Raw genomic sequence first — 20,685 nt, forward strand, 5'->3', positions numbered from 1 at the left:
TTTTTTTTTTTTTTTTAAATGGCTATATAGTATTGCATGGTGTATATGTACCACATTTTCTTTATCCACTCTACCCTTGATGGGCATTTAGATTGATTCCATGTCTTTGCTATTGTGAATAGTCCTGCAGTGAACATACACGTGCATGTGTCTTTATGTTAGAGTGATTTCTGTTCTTTTAGGTATATACCCAATAGTGAGATTGCTGGGTCAAGTGCTAATTCTGTTTGAGTTCTTTGAGTAATTGCCAAACTGCTTTCCACAATGGCTGCAATAATTTACATTCCCACTAACAGTGTATAAGCACTCCCTTTTCTCCACAACCTCACCAGCATCTGTCATGTTTTGACTTTTTAGTAATAGCCATTTGGCTGGTGTGAGATGGCATCTCATTGTGGTTTTGACTTGCATTTCTCTAATGACCAGTGATGTTGAACTTTTTTTTATATGATTGATTGCCAGATTGAAATGTGTCTGTTCATGTCTTTTGCCCACTTTTATTTTTGTAAATTTGTTTAAATTCTTTATAGGTGCTGGATATTACACCTTTGTCAGATGCATTATTTGCAAATATTTTCTTCCATTCTGTAGGTTGTTTATTCTTTTGATAGCTTCTCTTGCTGTGCAGAAGCTCTTCAGCTTAATTAGGTCTTATTTGTCAGTTTTTGTTGTTGTTGCAATGGCATTTGGCATCTTTGTCATGTAAACTTTGCCAAGTCTTATGTCCAGAATGATGTTTCCTAGGTTATCATTCAGGGTTTTTATAGGTCTGGGTTTTACATTTAAGTCTTTTATCCGTATTGAGATGATTTTTGTATATGGTATAAGGGAGGGGTTCAGTTTCCATCTCTGCATATGGCTAGTCAGTTATTCCAGCATCATGTATTGAAACAGGGAGTCCTCTTTCCATTACTTGTTTTTATCGACTTGGTTGAAGATCAGGTGGTTGTAGGTGTGTGGCACTATTTCTGGGCTATTTTGTTTTATTTGTCTATTTGTCCGTTTTTGTACTAGTATCATATTGTTTTGGTTCCTATAGCCTTGTAGTATAGTTTTGAGTATTGTGATGCCTCCAGCTTTTTAAAAAAGTTGTAATTGCCTTAGCTATTTGGGCTTTTTTGTTGGCTCATGTGATTTTTAAAACAGTTTGTTCTAATTCTGTGAAGAATATCATTGGTAGTTTGATAGGAATAGCATTGAGTGTGTAAATTGCTTTGGGAGGTATGGCCATTTTGGTGATATTGATTCTTCCTATCCTTGAGCATGGAATGTTTTCCTGTTTGTTTGTGTTATCTCTAATTTCTTTGAGCAGTGCTTTGTAATTGTCATTATAGGGATCTTTCACCTCCCTGGTTAGCTGTATCCCTGGGTATTTTATTTTGTTTGTGGCTATTGTGAATAGGTTTGTGGTTTTTTTAATTTTATTCTCAACTTGGATGTTATGTTGTTGGTGTATTGGAATGCTACTGATTTTTGTACATTTATTTTGTATCCTGAAACTTTGCTGAAGTTGTTTATCAGAAAAAGGTGATTTTGGGCAGAGATTCTCGGGTTTTTTATGTGTAGAATCTTATTGTCTGCAAACAGAGATAGTTTGATTTCCTCTCTTCCTATTTGGGTGCCTTTTATTTCTTTCTCTTGACTGATTGCTCTGGCTACAACTTCTAGTACTACATTGAATAGAAGTGGTGAGAGTGAGCATCTTTGTCTTGTTCTGATTTTTAAGGGGAATGCTGCCAGATTTTACCCATTCAGTATGATGTTGGCTATGGGTTTATCATAGATGACTCTTATTATTTTGAAGCGTGTTCCTTCAGTGCTTAGTTTGTTGAGGGTTTTTAACAAGAAAGGATGTTGAATTTTGTCAAAAGCCCTTTCTACATCTGTTGAGATTATCATGTAGTTTTTGTCTTTAGTTCTATTTATCTGATGTATCACATTTATTGATTCATGCATGTTGAACTTCCTTGAATCCAAGTAGGGATAAAGCCCACTTGACCATGGTGGATTAGCTTTTTGATGTGTTGCTGGATTTGATTTGCTAGTATTTTGTTGAGGATTTTTGCATTTATGTTCTTGAAGGATTTTTGTGTGTGTGTGTGTGTGTGTGTGTGTGTGTGTGTGTGTGTCTGCCAGGTTTTGGTATCAGGATGATGCTGGCCTCACCAAATGAGTTAGGGATGAGCCTCTCCTCCTCAGGGTTTTCTTTTCTTTTCTTTTCTTGAATAGTTTCAGTAGGAATCGTACCAGCTCTTCTTTATACATCTGCTAGAATTTGACTGTGAATTTGTCTAGTCCTGGGCTTTTTCTGGTTGGGCTTTTTTATTACTGATTCTGTTTTGGAACTCATTATTGGACTATTCAAGGATTTAATTTCTTCCTGGTTCAATCCTGGGAGGAGGTATGTTTCCAGGAATTTCTCAATTTTTTCCTGTTTTTCTAGCTTGTGTGCAGAGAGGTATTCACAGTAGTCTTTAAGGGTGTTTTATATTTCTGTGGGGTAAGAAGTGTCACTTCTGATTGTGTTTATTTGGATCTTCTCCCTGTTTTTCTGTATTAGTCTAGCTAACAGTCTATCTTATTAGTTATTAAAAAAAGCAACTCCTGGATTTGTTGATCTTCTGAGTGTTTTTCACTGTCTCAATTTTCTTTAGTTCAACTCTGATTTTGGTTATTTATTGTCTTCTGCTAGCTTTGGGGTTTATTTGCTCCTGTTTCTCTGGTTCCTCTAGTTGTGATATTAGATCATTAATTTGAGATCATTCTAACTTTTTGATGTGGAAATTTGGTGCTCTAAACTCCTTGTAACAACATTTTAACTGTGTCCCAGAGATTCTAGTATGTCATGTCTTTGTTCTCATTAGTTCCAAATAATTTATTAATTTTCACCTTAATTTCATTATTTCCCCCAAAGTCATTCATGAGCATTTTGTTTATTTTCCATGTAATTGTACAGTTTTGAGTGATTTACTGAGTACTGATTTTTATTTTTATTTAGTTGTGGTCCAACTGTGTGGTTGGTATGATTTTGCTTTTTTGAATTTGCTGAGGATTGTTTTGTGTCTGATTGTGTGGTCGATTTTAGGGTATGTGCCATGTGCAGATGAGAAGAATGTACATTCTGCTGTTTTGGAGTAGAGACTTCTATAGAAGTCTATTAGGTTCATTTGGTCAAGTGTTGAGTTCAGGTCCTAAATATCTTTGTTAGTTTTCTGTCTTGATTATCTGTCTAATACTGTCAGTGGGGTGTTAAAGTCTCTCACTATCATTGTGTGATTATCAATTACCTTTGTAGGTCTCTAAGAATTTGCTTTATGAATCTGGGTGCTCTTGTGTTAGGTGCCTATATATTTATGATAATTCATTCTTATAGAATTGAACCCTTTACCATTATGTAATGCTGTTCTTTGTCTTTTTTGATCTGTGTTGGTTTAAAGTCTATTTTGTCTGAAATAGATTGCTTTTTTCTGTTTTCTGTCTTTTTTCCATTTTCTGTCTTTTCTGTTTTCTGTCTGCTTGGTAGATTTTTTTGTATCATTGCATGTGACCTGGGTCTCTTGAAGACAGCATACCATTTGATCCTGTGTCATTATCCAACTTGCCACTCTGTGCCTTTGAAATGGGGCATTTAACCCATTTACATTCAAAGTTAGCATTAATATGTGTGAATTTGATCCTGTCACTGTGTTGTTAGCTCATTATTGTGCAGATTTGTTTGTGTGATTGCTTTATAGTATCACTGGTCTGTGTATTTAGGCATGTTTTTGTAGTGGCCAGTAATGGCCTTTCCTTTCCATATTTAGTACTCTCTTCAGGACCTCTTATAAGGCAGGTCTGGTGGTATTGAATTCTCTTAGTATTTGCTTGTCTGAAAAGGATCTTATTTTTCCTTTGCTTTGAAGTGTACTTTGGCTACATATAAAATTCTTGGTTTGAAATTCTTTTCTTTAAGAATGCTGAATATAGGCCCCTGATCTCTCCTCTCTTATAGGGTTTCTGCTCTAAGGTTAGCTGTTAGCCCGATGGGTGATGTAGGTGACCTGCCCCTTCTTTCTAGCTTCCTTAAACTTTCTTTCTTTCTTTTCTTCCTTGGAGAATCTGATGACTGTGTGTCTTGGTGATGATCTTCTTGTGTAATATTTCACAGGGTTTCTCTTCATCTCCTGAACTTGAATGTTGTCCTGTCTACCAAGGTTGGGGAAATTTTCATGGATGGTATCCTGAAATGTATTTTCCAAGTTGCTTGCTTTCTCTTTTTCTCTTTGAGGAATGCTGATAAGTCATAGACTTGGTCTCTTTAAATAATCCCATATTTCTCATTCTGTTCATTCTTCTTCATTATTTTTTCTTCATACTTGTCTGAGTTATTTTGGAGGACTGGTCTTCATGCTCTGAGATTCTTGGTTCAGCTGGTCAGTTCTGCTGTTAATAACTTGCAGTTGTATTCTGAAATTCTTGAGTTTTTCAGCTCTAGCATCTCAGTTTAGTTATTTCTTAAAATGGTCATTTCATCTTTCATCTGCTGTATCATTTTATTGTATTCTTTAGATTTTTTGGATTGGGTTTTAACATTCTTCTGAATCTTGATGATCTTCATTCCTGTCCATATTCTGATTCTATTTCTGTCATTTCAGCTATTTCAGCCTGGTTAAGAACCATTGCTGGGGAACTAGTGCAGTCATTTGGAGGTAAGAAGACTCTCTGGCTTTTGGAGTTGCCAGAGTTCTTGCGCTGGTTCTTTTTCATCTTTGGGGGCTGATTTTCCTTCAGTCTTTGAAGTTGCTATCTTTTAGATATTTTTGGGTTTTGTTTGCTTTATTTTCTTTGGTGTTGTTGGGTGTTTGATTATGGTATAAGGTGGGTTTGGTCAACTGGCTTCATTTCTGGAATATTTTAGGGGGCCAGTGCTCAGTTCAACACTCCTGAGCTGTGTGCTTTAACTCTGGGGGGCTCATTTTGGGCCCCCTGCTTTCTTCTCTGGCTCCTCAGGGTTAGGAACCTGTTGCCCTGATGGGCGGTGACAGCCAAAGAGCTTCACTGGGTGGTGGAAATGAGATCTGTGCTCATTTGTACACGCCAGAAATAGCAGCGGTGTGATGAGGTGCATGCTCATCAGCTGGAGTGGGGCACTGGTGGGCCAGGGGTTTCCAGCCTCCATACAGGCATTTGTATGTGGCAGTAATAGTGGGTGCGGTGGGGCACTGGCAGGTGTGGGGCTGATGGTCTCCATGTGTGCATTCACACTGGAGGCAATGGCAGCAAAGGCAGGGAGTGGGGCTGCTGATCTTCATTTGTGTACTTGTGCTAACAGTGGTGGTACAGCTGGGTGAATGGGAGCAGGTTGTGCTCATGCTGGCAGCAGTGGCACAGTGGGTTGTAGATACGTCCTGGCAGGGAAGGGTAGGCAAGGTCTTCTGGCACATACACACTGGCAAAATGATATGGGGGTGGCCTTGGATGAGTACATGCCAGCAAAGTGTTACAGAGGATGCTGCAGTGGTGGGAGGGTGCAGGTGGGCTGACATGCCTTGGCAGGGGCCACTGTGCTGGAGCTATTTGATTGTCAGGCACAGTCTGCCAGCACAGGAGCTATTATGCATGTCCCTGGGAGACACCCCAGTTGAGCATTTGCGGCTGCACTGCAAGCAGGAGAGGCCAGCACACAGGGGTCACTCAGGTCAGACTGGCCCAGATCTCTTCAGGTCTGACAGCTCCCCTAAGGCTAAAGTTTCCTAGGGGAGCATGGGACGCCTTGGGGGATGAGCATCCCTGGTCATGCTTCACTGCAGACATTGCTGCCCCAAACCCTTTGGGCTCCAGCCAGCTGGAGCCCTGCCCCTACCACCTCTCTAAGTAACTGTCCTTTCCAGCTTACGTTTCTGTGGGGGTCGTGTGGTCTCCTGCTGCCAGGATTCTACAAGTCCATGGTGAGAGTAGGTCATTCCTTGCCTGCTCAACTCACCACTACCCCAGGGGCAACTGAGGGCCAGGAACTGATGTATGGTAGCCCCATGCGGGGCTGCCAGCTTTCTCCCGCTTAAGCCCAACATCTGTGTCCTCCCTCTAGCCATTCTCAATGCTTTCCTTCTGAAGATCTGCTTAGAGTCTTCCTGATGTCCTGGTCCCTCAATGGCAGATGTTCCTTCTGGCTGTGTCTATTCAGCTATCTTGCCTGGAGAATCCCGTGTATTTTGATCTTTGGCTTCTGCATTAGAAAGATTTCTCAATTTTCTGATCACTTTTGCCTTTCACTTCATTATTAAAAGTGGGAAATATAAAAGCTGCCTGGAAGTTCTGAGCTCATGCATAAAGCTTACTGACTTCAAGCTTCAATGTGAGGGAACTGGGTGAACTGTGTCTTGGGAATGATGAATCAGTGCTGTCTTTAGACCTATGGGAGAGGTGCTTCAGCTTTAGATGTCCTGGATATGTACCATTTCTGGCTTTGCCCTGCTTCATGGGATGATGTGTCTAAAGTGCAAAGGAAAAGGGCTTGTCTAAGGATTTCTCTACCCTTTTCTAGACTATGCTTTGGATTCTTAGAATTCCTGCCCCAACAGCTCCAGACCTGCTTCTAGGATCTGCATAGGCCTCTTCTTCTGGTCTAGTCTCCCAGGAGTCATGTGGAGTGGGCGGGCATAGGACTAAGGAAGGCCTTCCTTTGGGGCAGCAGTTTGCATGGGCTTTGGAGAAAGCTTGGGGATATGGTCTGTAATGTCTGTATACATATGCACAAGGACTTTCGTGTTTTGAACAGATCCACGGAGTGGAAAGAGAAGGAGGTCTGACTGTGGACCACAAGAACTATGTTTTGTTCTAATACTCCTTGGAGTACAAGAATTATGAGTTTCAGCATCTCATTTAGGTAACTACAAAGGAATATTTATCAGGATAGGAAGATAGAACATATTTCACTTAACAGTTTTGGGAATTCACATTAAACTTATACAGAAATAGGGAATGCAGGTCTTTATATTCTTGCCTTGAGCCTTATAAATGTTGGGAGTGGGCCTGTTCTCATGTTAATGTATTTCCTCATGGTTTTGTCAGATTCCATTGAGATGAGTTTTCAATGTTTTTCTAAGAAAGTAAGGTTCTGGCTGCCAGCTTTTAGGGAATTCAGTGTGGGAAGAAAGCTGGGGATCACTGCAGTCTTCAGATGATCAATTAATCTTCATTTTCTGTAAGGTAACTGCACCTGCCCACAATGGGTGGTGGATATCTGGTGATCTAACATCCGTTGCTTCTATCTTAACCACCTCCTTTAACCTCAGCTCCTGAGGCATGCGGTACGCCAGTTTGCAAGCCTTTTGAGGGTTTTTCAGTACAAACTGTTTTGGTTCATGTCTATCCCCACCAGTGGTTTAGGATTTGACTCTCTAAGGGCTCTGAGTCAGTTACCAATTTTTCATCTACTTCATCTGTTGTTTTCTCCTTATTTTTGTTCATTTCTTTAAAAAATCTATTTACTGTAGGTTAGTAGTATTTCTGGTGAGAGATTAATATGTGTGTTAAATCTGCCATCTTATTCTAGAACCCAGCTTGTTCTTTTCACTTAGAACTTGTGAATTCCGTTTAATCCCTGTAATAAAAGTTCCATTATGAAGGTTGAGTATTGACTCATGCTTACTGGACCTTAACAAAGTCTCTGCTACCAAAATAAGATGAATTGTTGAGCTCAGGGATAGTGACACTAGAGCTCAGGTGATAAGTGCTCTCACTACTCCTAAGTAAAATAGAGGAAATGTCAAGGAAGCTTGGCCATTGGTTAACAATAGTGTTGAAGGAAGATGGTAATTTTTGAAAAGTTTCTGCTTTCTTTTCGCCATGTAAAGGCCCAAATGGAAGTGTCAGGTTACAATATTTTTCTACTCTAGTTGTTTTTTTACATGGCAGAAAGAGTAGAAGTTAGTTTTAAGAAAACTGGAATATAACTTATTAAACTACTGCTAGCTAATGCTTGTAGTACTATGCTAAATTAAAAGAAAGATGATTGGGTAGGTCTATTTTCTGGCTAAATATGCTCAAAAGATAGTGAAAAGAGTAAGGGAGAATAAAAATTGATGTTTTGATAATTTGTTTTTGAATATAGTGTTGTATTGAATCTTTACAAAATCCTATATGACATCTTTTCTAAACACCATAGTCTTTAAACCAAGGCTCAGAAGAATTGACTAAGTAGCTAACTTGAGTAATTTGCAAGACCAAAGCAGTACTGGGATTTGAACCCAGCAGTGGATGACAGCAAATCCTTTCTACTGCATATTGCTACCTTCTTGGAATAAATTTGACAGTTGTTGGTAATCATGCTATAAAATTGTGGTAGAGAATATCCTTTTTTTCTTTCTTTTTTCCTCACAATTAACAGCTAAGTATTGCTCAATCAAAAGCAGTTACTCTTACTTTGCTCCTCGAAGAACAGGCGAAGTTGTAGATTTTATACCCATATTAGAGATGAATGACATGTCTTTGAAAACTTCTTGTTAGCTATTCCTCTTGATTCCATATCTTGAATATACAATCTCTAATTGTAGTTTAAAATGTCTGCTACCAAATACATTGAATTTATACTTGGACCAGACTAACTCCAAACACTGCTAATAGAAGGAAACCAGAGGTGTTGACAGGATTCCTGCATATCTATAAAATATATCTCCTAACTTAAGTAAATGGATAAACATTGATTAAAATCTATTTTCTACTTTTGCACATTTGATATTAAGAGGAAATATCATTAAGCAAGATTCCAATGTGGATGCTCATGTTAATTATAGCTATATTCCATTTCCAGATTTATTATCTAGGTCAAAATTCCAACTTTTCCTCATCATTCTTCAAATATTAGAAATTCTATTCTGCTCTTATCTTGGTGGATCAACTTATTTCAGTCTTTACAGTAACTCTAGCTGAAGATGATGAATCACTATTTTTAAGAGATGTCCTTATTGAATTTCCCTTCCTTTTCCTACAAAGAGGCATGATTGCCATGCTGAAAACTTTTTGATGCTGCTTTTTATCTTTTAAAAGAAGGATAAATATTCTTTTAGAATGATTATTACTCCCCCAAAGATATGATGCTTACAAAAGTGCTCCTTATCCTCTGCTGACTGCCTCTTGCTTACCTTGCTTCTTGTCTACCCTGGAAAGGTGACTTGCACCTGAAAGATAGACTTTCTCTTTTGCATACAAACAGTCATTAAGCCCATCTTCCTCCTCCTTTTTATACTCATTTATTGAATATCTGCCATTGCTTTACTAGGCATTGGGGAAGTGAAGGTAAACAATCCACACTCACTCACAGGCTTCCATAGTTCCACAAAATCTTGGATGCCTTAAAGATTTATGTATGCAGGACTTTAGAAACATAAAGGAATGGGGTAGTGGGTTTGATTAGGTCTCCCTAGCAGAAACCAATCTAGGAGGTAACATTGAGATACAAACACTATTTCTTTTTCTCTAGACCACCTTTGCTCCTCCAGCTAAAATATCAAATGAGGCTTCATGTTCTTCGGAGAGCCTAAAATCTACCCCTCCGCCTAGGCAAGAATTAGCCCCTCTTTCCTATAGTTTTCAAATGACTAAGTTCATACATTTAATTTGGTCTGTGTTATACTTATTATTTTTTTGTTTATATATATGCCTTCTCTACTACTTGGAGATTCTTCAAGGTTTTTTATGCATTTTAAATGTATCTTCTTCTGTGTATTATGAATTTTTAAGGGTCTAGTACTTTGTATTTTCAGACACATTTATTGATGATGGCTTTAAAAATACACTCAATGAGTGAATGATTGTAAAAAATTATTAGAGAACACCACTGCCTTATCATTTGCTTGCTACTTTCCAGTTGGTTAATTCAAAATTTTGAAAGTTTTATGTTAAATCATGGATTTAATAGTGTAATTGTACTTTTAAAATAAGAAATTTGTAGATACTTTTTTTTTAAGTTTTGGAAAGAAGACTGTTTTTCAGTATTTCAGGACTCTTGTGATTATATCTGAAGTAAATTCTATACACTAAAGCCACTGTGTGTGTTTGACACTACCTAAGTAGGATATTTTATAAGGTGCGTAACTTAGTCATGTCTTACTGTTTTCTGAGATCCTGCTGTTACTACACTTACATTGGCCATCCTTAACATTAGTTGGATTTGCCTCTTCTAGAAGTTGTTTTTTGTTCTTTTCTTTCTAATATTTTATGCCTTTAGTTCTAGTGTTGGCCACCAGGTAGCAATAGTGCCTTGAGTAGCTCAAGTCTCATAAATAGGAAGCTGTTGTAGACAGACAAAAAGATGAAGTTCTCTGCATTCAGGAAGGAAAGGATTAAGTGTTCAGAATCCTCAATTTTTAATTCCTCTCTGGCACTACGTCCTCATGTTGTCTATTACAAATGCAAGCACAAATTTATGCATAAGCATAAAAAATGCAAGTACAATTATCAACTGGCCATGAGCAGCCTCCCTGTTCTGCCAGTCCATCGTTACCGTGACAATTCACTTCATCTCAGGGCCACTGAAATACAATGAGATGAAGGACAGTTGGCAAGGGGCAACATGGATCATGCTAGGGAAGTGTGTGACAACTGCAAACAAGAAGAGACTGAAATAATAAAAAAGGTATAAGGAGAAAGTACTTCTTTCTTTTTATGGACATTATCTAAACCCATAATATTTATGAGATTGTTTTTTAACCATGAAAAACATATTTATGCTGATATAGAAAAATCAAATATGTTATTTTAGATTTTTCTTCTTCCTTCACCCTTAGCGATACCTCTGGGTATTCTAGTTGTGCGTGGAGACTGTGATTTGGAGACTTGCCGTATGTACATAGACCGCCTACAGGAGGTGAGTTTATTTAGCCCATTACTTATTCTCAACTTTCCATTTTTGTAAACAATTACCAGCCATACGTATTTGCTTCTGAAATGATGCATTTGGAGAGGAAATGGAAATGTGGTGGCTTTGTCCTTCAAGCATACGCTGTATGTCACCCTCTCCCACTGTCTCTGTTGTTCACTCCTCAGATAGTTGAAATGGGAAAGCATTGACTGGTTTAACTACAGGGTGCTGTTGCCCTGGTGTGTTTGTAACTATAGCTTGGAACTTGTCATCTTACCAGACACATACCTGTATATTTGAGATGTTCAGAATTTCAACAGGGACTGTTAAATTATGAAAGAAAACAGTGATATGTAATGTTTTGTGTCTGATGCTTATGTCAGAGACAGTTAGATTTTGTAAACAAAAAAAAAATAAAACTTCTGTAGGAAGCAAAAATCCTCTACATTTCATAGTAATTTGTCAGAACACAAAGAATAATCTATTATTTTTTTTTCTTAATCTGGTCTTGCTTTAGAGAAACAGAAAGGAAGTGACCCCAATATATGGCACTCCCAAATGTGAACTGCACCAGCAAAACCAGGGGACCCAAACTCATCCTTACAATTGTTGTTGGTTGTTTCTGCAAAAATTTGAGGGGGAGTTTTAACTGTCTCCATTCCACAAATTGCAAAAAGCATAAATGACGATTTCTTTATCATTGTTTTTTGATGAAAGATGTATATTAGAGCCACTTTTCTTGGTGTGGCCTAGACATTTGTATTTTTACAGCTGTTGGGTGGTACCCAGCTGATACCCCTTGATAAGCAACTCTGTCCCAGTCAACATGTTATACATAGGTAAAGATTGTAAATAAAGTCAATACATACTGTTTAAAATCACTCTGAATTGTAACCTCTTATCCCTGAATATTTGATTCTGTTTCTCTTGGTGGAAATAAGTTCAGGTGGGAGGCACATAGTGATGTGAGAAATTACTGATTTTGAGAAATAGATGACAAATCTTGAATACTGATATGGATGAGAGAAAGATGGTCAACGAATTTTATACTTACGGCTTCGTTAAGCTATTTTGACTGAGGATAGCGACTTAAACAAGTTAAAATATATGAATTTTTAGTGACTCAGGTCCAATTCTATTAATATGTTCCCAAACTTCTAGTATCTCATTTCCCAAAATAATGTTTGTATTTTGCTGTGGAATCTCACTCCAGAAACCTGTAATGAAAAAAATGAATCATAATTGGTGCCAAACCTTTTTACCTTTTTTTTTTAAATTAACATTTGTAGAGCTTTGTTAACAAGACTTCACAGTAGAATAATATTAATACACGATTGATGAATTGACTTTGTTAAAATCCAACTTAACTAACTGAATAGCATGTTTATTGTACCAATATTCAACTAAAAGTAGGATTTTTAAAAAAGAGGCAACTCAACATATAAAGAGGAAAAGTTCTTAAAACTAATGGAAAGTACTTTGATGAAACGCTGTGGGAAATAGGTGTAAGGACAAAGGTACCCAGGATTGCTGACATCTATAAATAGAATCATGACACTCATTAGCAAGGAAGCCTAGGAGGCATGACAATGGTGACAAGTTCGTTATAAAACTTTATGAAAGGAGTCAGGCTTTCACAATCTGCCAGTAAAACCTCATTAATTTCAACCCTGTTAATTTGCACTTCGTGATAATGTGGAGGTGGTTGGTGATTTTTCTCTTTGTAGTCTATGAAAACCCCTATTTGCTAAGCGACTTATCAGTATAAACAGTTACCATGACAGTATGTATCTGGTCTAAGGTAAAGAAAAGCTTCCTAATTGTTTAAGGGGATTTCCAAAGCCTTCTTCACAAGCCTAAAGTTCACATGCAAATTAAATATAATCCCCATTTACTAGAACAAAATTGCCTATCTTTTACTTCTGGTCTCCTCTATAGGAGATTGAAATAATAATATATCACTTACCTGTAAACACTATGTAGGACTTACAGGTTTCAATAGCTTAATGACCTTCTCTCAGTCCAACTTGGTTTGCTTTTATGATTTCTGGCATTACCTTCTTTATTTAACCTTTATGAATTTGGGTGTGTTGGATACTTTCCAGATGAGCATAAGAATAGTAAATTGGGAGTTCAGTCGAGATCGAGTTGTGGGGCAGCTTCTTCAAACTAATTTTAAGGTATGGATTTTTTTTTTCCGTTTTCTCATTAGGACCTACAGTCAGTTTCTTCTGGCTCCCAGAGAGTTCATTACCAGGTAACAAATAATTGACTCTCCTTGTTTCTTACCTTCCGGCCAAATGAAGTCCATCTTTCAATTAATGTCTCATTTTGATTTAGAGTTCACATCTTCCCAAGGGATAGAGTTCATTCTAAAAACCTAGTGAAAATGGTATTCTGATTCTTTTGTGTTTTCCTGATTTTCGACCACCCTAGTCTAGCACAAATTTGGACTGTGGATTTTCTCCTAGATCAGTTAGAAAAGGTTATAACATTGAGTGCTTTTGGTAACAAATACCAGAAAACTCAGCTGAAACTAGCTTAGCAGGGAAAGGGTCTCTTGGTTCACATAAGCAAAAAGTCCAGATCAAAGTGGATTTCTCATCCCATTTGGTCATGGCTCACACTCCACTTTCCTGCTGGTCCTTCTGTTTTGTTCTCCTCTTCCTGTCAATTTTACTTCTGGTTTAGATGACCTTGTGGTCCAAGATGACTGCCTTTAGCCACTAGGACTATGTTTTTTCCGTCACCTCCAGAAAAAGAGAATTCCCTGCTTCCTACAACCGTCAAGCAACAGTTTTAAAATGTAATCTGAGTGGTTCATCCTGGTCTTTTGGACAATCTAATAAACTCAGTCTGCGTCTCTCTATGGCCCATATAAAGTCCGTAGGAGAGCACTCTTATTCTTTGTCCCAGCAGACTTTGGGGGTGCAGTTTCTTTCCAACTTCCTCATCCCGCTTGTGATGCAGAGATCTCTTCAGCCATCTTCTTACCCGTTAGATTTCTCAGACATGATGTAGATCCTAGCACACAGTATTACTCCAGACTGCACGGAGACCAAACAAAGCTCTTCAACTGGTCTCATTAAAGCCCTTTTATCTGAGAGTCTCCTTACCCTGCCCTGTTAAGAGGAAAGCTATGTGGGAATCACAGCATGCCAACAATTCTCTCCAAATAAATCTCTTCAAACCCTTTATACTTCCATGTGGGGAGGAATGTAACTCTGCCTAAATTTATAAATGTGTAAATCCTGGTTTAGCACTTCACTTTGGATTTTTGTGTCTCTTTTCCTATGCCTGAAATTTCCAATTTAACATCCTTTAGCATAAATAGAAAACACAACAATTTAAAGAAAAACCTGTACCTTGTAGCCTTCTAGGTAGCTTTTTCCCCCTACCAATCATACTCTGCCCTTGGCTGAAGCAGCTTATCTTCAGGCTTAATGGCAGGAATGGCCTTTGTGTTCTTACTTGTATGTTTATTTCTCAAACATCATATCCCACACTTCCAGAGTTCTTTCTTCCCTCTGTCTGGCCTTGAAAGGAAGAGAAGTCACTTAGGATATGTTTACATTAAGAAAAAACAAAAACAAAAACAAAATGAACTTCTTCTAGACTGTTTTTACCAACCACTAGAAGACAAATTTCCACCTAATTTTTTAGATAGAGCACAGCTTTCATCAGAGTGACTATTTGCATATTTACCCAGAGCCACTGTCTAGGTATAAATTTTATTTTAAAAAGTATAGTGCTTTCACAATAACAAAGACATGGAATCAACACAAATTCCCATGAACGATAGACTAGATAAAGAAAATGTTGTACATATATACCATGGAATACTATGCAGCCATAAAAAGGAATGAGATAATGTCGTTTGCACTGACATGGATGGAGCTAGAAGCCATTATCCTCAGCAAACTTATGCAAGAACAGACAACCAAACACCACATCTTCTCACTTATAAGTGGTAGTTAAACAATGAGAACACATGGACACAGAGAGGGGAACAGCACACACTGGGGCCTATTGTGGGGGTGGGAGGAAGGAGAGCATTAGGAATAATAGCTCATACATGCTGGGCTTAATACCTAGGGTATGGGTTGATAGGTGCAGCAAACCACCATGGCACATGTTTACCTATGTAACAAACCTGCAAATCCTGCACATGTACCCAAGAACTTAAAGTAAAAATTAAAATAAAAAAAGCATAGTGCTTTTAAAGGTAAGAGCTGATCTCTAACAATTGGCAGTAGTAGTTATAATACTATGAGGATATGGTTTTTTTTCAGAGTTTATACTTTTTCCTCTTAGACATTTTGAACCTTTACAACTTTATCAAAATATGTTAGATTTATCCTGGCTAGGTTTATGAGACTACATTTTCTTATTATTCCTGGCTTATACAGTGTAGTCACTTTGGTGTGAGAGTTTAAACTGTGGGCATTTTGTACCACATTTTTTTATTCCCTATCTGCAACTATTCATGGAGATCAATGGATGGATAAGACACTACAATATGACTGAGTTATTTATTTATTTATTTTTGAGACGGAGTCTCGCTCTGTCGCCCAGACTGGTGTGCAGTGGTGCAAACTCGGCTCACTGCAAGCTCCGCCTCCTGGGTTCACGCCAGTCTCCTGTCTCAGCCTCCCAAGTAACTGGGACTACAGGCGCCCACCACGATGCCCGGCTAATTTTTGTATTTTTAGTAGAGATGGGGTTTCACCATGTTAGCCAGGATTGTCTTGATCTCCTGACCTCGTGGTCTACGGAACTTGTGATCTGCCCACCTCGACCTCCCAAATTTCTGGGATTACAGGCATGAGCCACCACGCCTGGCTGACTGAGTTATTTATTACATGTATTGTTTGGTGATAACACTCAGAAGGATTAATGATATTTTTCTGACTATGTCAAAATATTGCTGCATTATTTGTTTACTTCAGTCAAATCTTGGTGTCAAAACTGCTGCATTACAAATGTCATATCAAAAGGTTTTGTGCACTGAACATCCAGGATAACAAATGCAGTGATCAGGGATGAGTGTCAGGAGTGTCACCTTTTCCCATATCCTTCCTTAGGACAATGAAGGAGTGAGCAGAGTGATAAAAAGCAGGGGCCTTTGAGCATGAAGGAATGGTTGGAACAAAAAAGATCCAAGAAGCCCAGAATTTGCTCATTAAACAGGAAAGAAAAAGAGACTGTGTTAGAATTAACGTGGCCAGAGCACAGGGAGAAGCTAATGAGGAATTTCCTGAGCAGGGCGAGTACAGCTGGTTGAAGCATGAAGCTGGAAGAGATAAACTTTCATGTTTGGCTAAGATTATCAAAGGAGGAATGAGTTGGAGGCATAGGAAATAGAGTTCTGTGTTAGCCATATTAGTTTTGAGATGCCTATTAGATCCAAGAGGGTTGGTGAGTAGGCAGTTGGGTATATGAATATTAAACTTCATTAAAAAATTCAGGCCCAGAGATAGAAATTTTGGAATCATCAGCAAATGGATGGATGGTGCTTAAAACTACAAGGCCGGAGGAGATCACTTAGGGAGGAGTTCAGTTAGAGATGAGGGCCCAGTGTTCTATCTGTATTTATTCATGAGTCGAGAAGAGTGCAGATTCAAGAGAGCCATTGGTCAAGAAGAATCATGGAAACTGAGATGAACAGCAAGGATGCTGTAAATCAAGGAGAAGGTGATATCACGAAAGCCAAGAGTGAAATGTATTTCAGAGAGGAAGGAGTAATGGACAGTGTCAAATGCCATTGACAGGCTGAAAAGATATGGATTGATTTTTATATTTTTTCTAGGTGTGCATATTATAAAACACATGGGATATAGGTGCTATTAATTTTTATGTAGAAAGTGACTGGCAGGAAATTTAATACTAAATCTTTCATTTCTTAGTGCAGAAACTGATTATATCAGAATTCCCTAGTTTGTTCTGGTGGGAATAAGGAGTGTTATAGGTGAAAAAGCTGTAAGAAACATGAACAACGAAATGTCTTAAATGTCTTTTAATGAAGCTTCTTGTCTATGAGATGGCATTAAATATGCTTGGAGAATTAACTGTGAAGAGAATAAATTAATACCAGTATTTCTGAAAACTTGAGAAATTCCTGTCAGCTCACTAATTTGCAGCTAAGATTTTAGCTTACTGTTTTCTAAGACCAGAAAAAACTTAGGAGAAAAGCAGCATTTAGAAAGGTGTACATGTGCCCAAGACACCTTATTAGTGAGCCATATGGCAGTTTCTCGCCACTTAAGCATTTCATTGCTTTGGTTTCTTCCTTTTCCAAATTCATAGTGAATTGCCAACAAAGCACTGAGGCTCAAAAATGACACTTCTTATTAACCTAACAAGGCATTATGGGTTATACAAGAATGTGTTAGATATTTATAGCCTGTTGAAAATTCTTGCCAACACCATCTCTGAGGTCAAAATACAAAGGCCCCTCCATCCTAATAGCATTGATGTTACCTGTAACTAGTACGTTTTACAAGCAAAATGCATTGCACTTGCAGATTTAGGATATTCTTGATGTTGCCAAATGAACAAGAATTAACATAAGAATTGGACTCTGCCTGCTTGTTTGATAAGGATGCTTTCTGAGGCCACCTACTTTGAGATAATTCCTTCTCTGCTTCCTCTCTCGAAATCATGATACCCCTTCTTAACGCCAAATCACAAAGGTACTAAGGAATAGAGGCAGATGTGCCATTCTAGTGATTTCCAGCTGGGAAGATTTTGCTCCCTGTGGGGGACATTTGGCAATGCCTGAAGACTTTGAAATCTATTTGATAAAGGCCATGGATGCTATTAAACATCTTATAATGCACAGATAAGCCTTCTACCATGAAGAATTATCCAGCCCCAAATGTCAATAGTGTAGAGCTTGAGGAACCCTGAGTTACTCTGGCGGTTTTCAGTACATAAATGACAACCCCAGATAGGTATAAGACCTAGACGAGGAAAGGGAAAGGAGAAAGAAAGAGGAGGAGCAAAAAAAAAAAAAAAAAAAAAAAAATAGGGATGGAGAACAGGAGACATTTATAGATGTAGTACGGTAGAATAAAGAGAGAACTAGGAGCAATTAGAGGTTTTTTTGTAGACACCCCGGGTTTCCCCATTTCCCAGGGTGGTGCTTTATGGGGCATTAAATGGTAGGAATTATAATTTGAGATTTTAGTGAATACCATAGGATTCACCTGTAGGTGCAAAAATAGATTCAGCCAGGTGATTACCTTCTCTAAGAATTAATTCACTTAAAAATAGTACCAGAATGGCTGGAATGTTTGAAAATAGAGATAACATTATCGAAAAGCCTTTTCATTCTTCAGGGTGGTACAGACGTCTTTCACTTTCATAAAAAAAATAAAAACCCTTTTGGTCAGATCGGAGTCTACATTACTTGTTCCTCCTATGATCTCCTTTGTTCCTACATGCCTGCTTTTCTGGAGTACTGGTCTGTAATGTATTCCATGAAAGTTGTGTCTAGTTCTGGGCAAACAGCATTTTCCTATAAATATTTCATTCATCCCCTTTCTCTTTATTCTGGCTGTCCTTATTCATCTCTCTCCTTTCTCTGAAATCTCTTCCTCCTCCATTTGTTTTCTGGCGTCCAGAAGAGTCCTTCAATAGATAGAGTAGAACAAGGTTTAGAGGGTCTTCCTGGGAATTGATTTATCTTGCCTGAGAGAGAAGGATGGGACCAGCTAGAAACTTTGGAGAATGTTATTCCTTTGGACTAGATTAAAGCTGTCAGCAATGGGTCAAATGAGGAATTAAATAAGACTTGCCTAGGATCGGGTCTGTTGTCCGTGAGGAGTGAAGGCAGTACTGGAGTGGTCATTATTGCTAATGGAGAACTGTCTCACACAAAGGGACTCTTGAAAATGTTAGAATATTGCTTATTTCTATCTTCTACCCAACGGTCACTAGTTCTTCATCTTCCAAATCTGGGTTGAAGAATGGCCATGCCATTTCTGTATTCCTCCACTGTAGGAGTCATGGGTGGTAAAGTAGGTTCGAGGTGAAGGGGTTTTGAGATATTAAAATAAACAGTAGCAAGTCTATTTGGGGCTTTAGTTAGAGACATACATACATACATACTTGCATGCAACATTATGTTAAGAAATGGATAGATGGCTGATGTGTGGGAGATGTTGGGACAGACAGATGAGAAGTTTGAATGGGTAACAAGAGAAAGTTTAAAGTAAGGTGATTATTCATTGGCCATTATTAAATGAGGCAGGGATTCCCAAGCCATAGAGCTGTTGTTTCTGTTTATGTCCTTTTGCAATTTTATGAAAGAAAAAGAATTTCATTCACATTGAAGGCATAGTTCAACACTAGGTGAACATTGCTTAATTGGAAAACTTACTAGAGTGTGTAATGGGGCTGCTGTGCCTTCATTAAATTATGTGTGCATCAGCTATGAGCAATTGCATGTAAATTAAGGGTAACTTTGGCATATGCATGCCAAATAGTGGTTCAGATGATTTTCTCATCAATTTTATATAATTTGTGCCAGTTGGCTTTCAGAAATATATACATATGAGGAATGTCAGTTTTGTGTTTGTGCATGTGTCTGTATTTTTAGCACAAGAAGCAGATTTTCCATTAACATACATCAAAAGCGAAGATTCACGTATCAGGGATTTTTGAAATGAGCAGTTTTTGCTAATATTATTCATTTAAAGAGCATGTGATTTTAGAAGATTATTGTATTTTAAATAGAAAGGAGCATGGTATATCTAAGGTTATGTCATTTGGCCTACATTACAGAGCAATGACAGTTGCATTCATCTAAATCACACCATTTATATGAAGAAAAATAACAGATCCAAAAATGGACAAGTCAAGTATCTTTTCTCTTTGATGAATCATTGATTTGATCATGCAGTTTGAGAGGACTGGGGAGACTAGAGGCTCTAAATTACCATTGAAGGCTGTAGATGTGATGGTTAGAGGCACAGCTCAGGTAATTATGTGACTGTCTTCTGAATATAACTGCATTCATACAATCATATTTCTTAAGTATCTACTGTCAGATGCTTTTGAAAGATGCATATTTTTAAGATTGTATTTTTTCTCTCTATTGGAAAATAGGTCACTGTACATTTATTTAATGTGCAGCAATTCACAAATCAAACATACTCTGACCATTCATGTTCTTGTTTAGTGATGAGAACATTGCCAGGTCCAACCTAGAGCTTCCATGAAGCTAAGGTCTGTCCTGGAACCAATATTCACCCTCTTTCAAGGAGCTGTTTGTTTTTCTTACTTCCTATTTCCTTCCAAGTCTAATTCATGGTTCACATTGCACTGCTTTTCACCCTTCTGCAGAGACCAGAGGATGCCCCTGAATCCAGGAATCCTTAATGCCAGGGCTACCCAGTCTACCAGTCTTCCGGGCTCTCTGAGAACAGGGAATGTGTTTACCTGATGTGAGCTGTATGAATTAGTAACAAGAGTTACTTTAAACACGAATTAGAGAAAATTCAGTAATACCTCTCTATTAACATCACTATCACTCAGTTACACTCTGATTATTATTATTTTTTTAGTACAAGAGAAAGGTGTGTAGATAGACATGATGCAGGAATTATTTGTACCCTGTGTACATGAGAACATATTCTTCTTTGTGGTCATGATAGGGTAAGAATGTGCGAGCATAAAAAGTTTACGGACCTTCACTGTAAATTGTGAATTCCTGTCTGATATTCTGCTTCTCTTTATTCCTGCTCCATTTTTAACCCATACAATATGCGTTTCTCTCTGATATCAAGGTCTTCATGGTATATCTCTTGACTTTTATAAGCTATGTGTGTTCTGCAATCTGC

General features: G+C 38.0%; 1 protein-coding gene across 1 annotated transcript in view; it reads left to right on the plus strand.

Moving 5' to 3' along the window:
- DGKI (diacylglycerol kinase, iota) overlaps positions 1-20,685 on the plus strand; it is a 481,484-nt gene that overhangs the window by 378,195 nt on the left and 82,604 nt on the right. The window contains exons 22-24 of the mRNA XM_011995483.1: positions 4,635-4,688; positions 10,767-10,846; positions 13,053-13,097. Of these exons, the coding sequence (XP_011850873.1) occupies positions 4,635-4,688; positions 10,767-10,846; positions 13,053-13,097 (179 nt within the window). The remainder of the gene's footprint in view (positions 1-4,634; positions 4,689-10,766; positions 10,847-13,052; positions 13,098-20,685) is intronic.

This window comes from Mandrillus leucophaeus, unplaced genomic scaffold, assembly GCF_000951045.1.
Source record: "Mandrillus leucophaeus isolate KB7577 unplaced genomic scaffold, Mleu.le_1.0 Scaffold49, whole genome shotgun sequence".
Taxonomy (NCBI): Eukaryota; Metazoa; Chordata; class Mammalia; order Primates; family Cercopithecidae; genus Mandrillus; species Mandrillus leucophaeus.